The 2,106-nt window shown below is 44.4% G+C and overlaps 1 protein-coding gene across 1 annotated transcript in view; it reads right to left on the bottom strand.

The window, feature by feature from the left end:
* Nucleotides 1-1,151: 1,151 nt before the first annotated feature.
* Nucleotides 1,152-2,106, bottom strand: part of UBE2H (ubiquitin-conjugating enzyme E2H) — a gene marked incomplete at its 5' end in the record, with an annotated part of 12,035 nt that continues 11,080 nt past the window's right edge. The window contains one exon of the mRNA XM_009080596.1: nucleotides 1,152-1,707. Coding sequence (XP_009078844.1) covers nucleotides 1,583-1,707 — 125 coding nt within the window. The remainder of the gene's footprint in view (nucleotides 1,708-2,106) is intronic.

Below are 2,106 nucleotides of genomic sequence, written 5' to 3'. Positions count from 1 at the left end.
AGAGTTGCTCAGGGGGGTGGGTTGATTTGGCCTGGAGGTTGTACCACAAATGAAATCCTCTTGTCCAAACCCTTTCCAACCAACACCACAAAAAAAAAAAAAAAAACAACAACCAAAAAAACCCCAACAAAAACCAAAAAACAAATCCCCAAAAAGAATACAGCAGTAACATTCAGCTTGAAAAAAATCCAACTCAAAGTTCAAATCTCCAATGCACAGTTAGCCCAAATCCAAGTATCCCAACATCCCAGGTGGACACTTCCTCCAGCAGGACTGCTAGGAACAAACAGCTCAGCTTGCTGCAGGAGCAATCCAACATTCCAACAAGCATGCTGGGGCAAAGCAAAGCAACCCCCAACCAAAAACAAAGAGCAGATTCACTTCCTTCCTCAATTGGAGCTTTTTTTTTTTAGGCTTTTTTTATTCATCTCAAATTGTTTTGGTTTTTTTTGTTGTTGTTGGTTTTTTTTAATCACTAGATCATATTCTTTAACTTTGAAGGAATTTGAAGCCTGTTGTACACACACAAGCAGATGGTGCAGAAAAGGGGGAGGAAAAAACCCAGGAAAATCAACTCAGTGCTGATGGATTTGTGGATAAGAGCCAAAGGGCCAATCTTCGTGGGGCTGAAGCTCTCAGCAAGGCTAAATCCATGTGGTCAGAGGAACCTCTCAGGAGATGGTGAGTGTCTGCAAAGGTGTTTAACCATATTCCAAGCAAAAAGAGGCAAAAATAAAAGCCAACTCGAAGCCATTCAAGGGCAGCAGGTTCCAAAGGAGGACAGAGGAAGAGTTTTGACTTCACATGTGCTCCAGCTAAATCCAAGCACTGTTCAAGAGAGCATCATCGGGGGGGTTGGTTTCCTCCCAACAAGGGAACAAGCTGTAATCCAGCCTGAGCCAAGTGACCAACATCCAAGTGAAGGCTTCCCAAAGTCCCCAAAGCCCAGTGGTTGTCAGTTCCTCCACTTCCAAAGGGGCAGGCAGGAGGCCACAGAGAAAACCCAAGTCAACATCTTTAAGCTTCAGTTGAGGAGCTCCAACACTCGTTTGTTCTCTTTGCTGATGTGACTCCCCTCAAAACACCATCGGAAGGTTGACTTGAAGGAGCACCTACTGTCTTGTCTACATGGTTCTACCATCCCCCAAGATGTTCCAAGGTGAGCATCCAAGGTGGTGTCTTTGGAAACATGCAGAAGAAAGCAAAACACTTCTTCTTCCGTTCTTTTTTTTTTTGCTCCCTCCTTCCCTCCCAGTGCAGCTGGTTGGAGCTGACAGTTCAGTAGCACACAAAGTTGCCTTGGCCAAGTGGAATCTCAATGCATGCACTTAGGGCTGCATATTGCTACCAAAATGGAATGTGGGAATATGCTATGCACCTTGGGGTGGAGAAATGACCAAGAAAAAAAAAAAACCCAAAAAAAATCAAGATCTAAAGGGTGATAGATATATCTCAATGCTATTATTCATAAAAACCTTGTTTAGTAATAAAAAAAATTGCTTTGTTTAAATATGAATATTATAGTCTGCTTCTCATGGTTAGGAAATTAGAGTCTCTCTGAAAAGCAGGTTGACCTCTTCTACTACAACTCCATGTCCTGAGCCTCATCTTCCGAGAAGTCGGACATGGAGCTCTCGGAGGAGCTGTCCCCAGTGCCTTCTTCTTGCTCTTTTAGTGCTTCTTCTGTTGCATATTTCTGAATGTACTCTGCAGAGAGAGAGGGAAGACACATGTGAGCAGCAGGGAGGGACAGCACAGAGGGAGTGAGCTGGGAGGAACAGTCCCTTTGTGGCTAGGAAGTCATAGAAGTCAGGTATGAATCATGGATCAACAATACCAATCCCACATCAATTCTGTATCCACCACATATCAATTCTCCCCATCCACCCCATGCCAATCCCATACCAATCCCACATCAATTCTGTATCCACCACATATCAATTCTCCCCATCCACCCCATGCCAATCCCATACCAATCCCACATCAATTCTGTATCCATCACGTATCAATTCTCTCCATCCATCCCATACCAATCCCAGCCTTGGCAGGACTAGGCGGTAGCAATTCCTGATCCAGGTGTGGCTCTAGGAAGTCTTGGCTGAACTA

This window comes from Acanthisitta chloris, unplaced genomic scaffold, assembly GCF_000695815.1.
Source record: "Acanthisitta chloris isolate BGI_N310 unplaced genomic scaffold, ASM69581v1 scaffold10030, whole genome shotgun sequence".
Taxonomy (NCBI): Eukaryota; Metazoa; Chordata; class Aves; order Passeriformes; family Acanthisittidae; genus Acanthisitta; species Acanthisitta chloris.
Note: the sequence above shows the minus strand (reverse complement) of the source record. Positions and strands in the feature narration are given on the sequence as shown.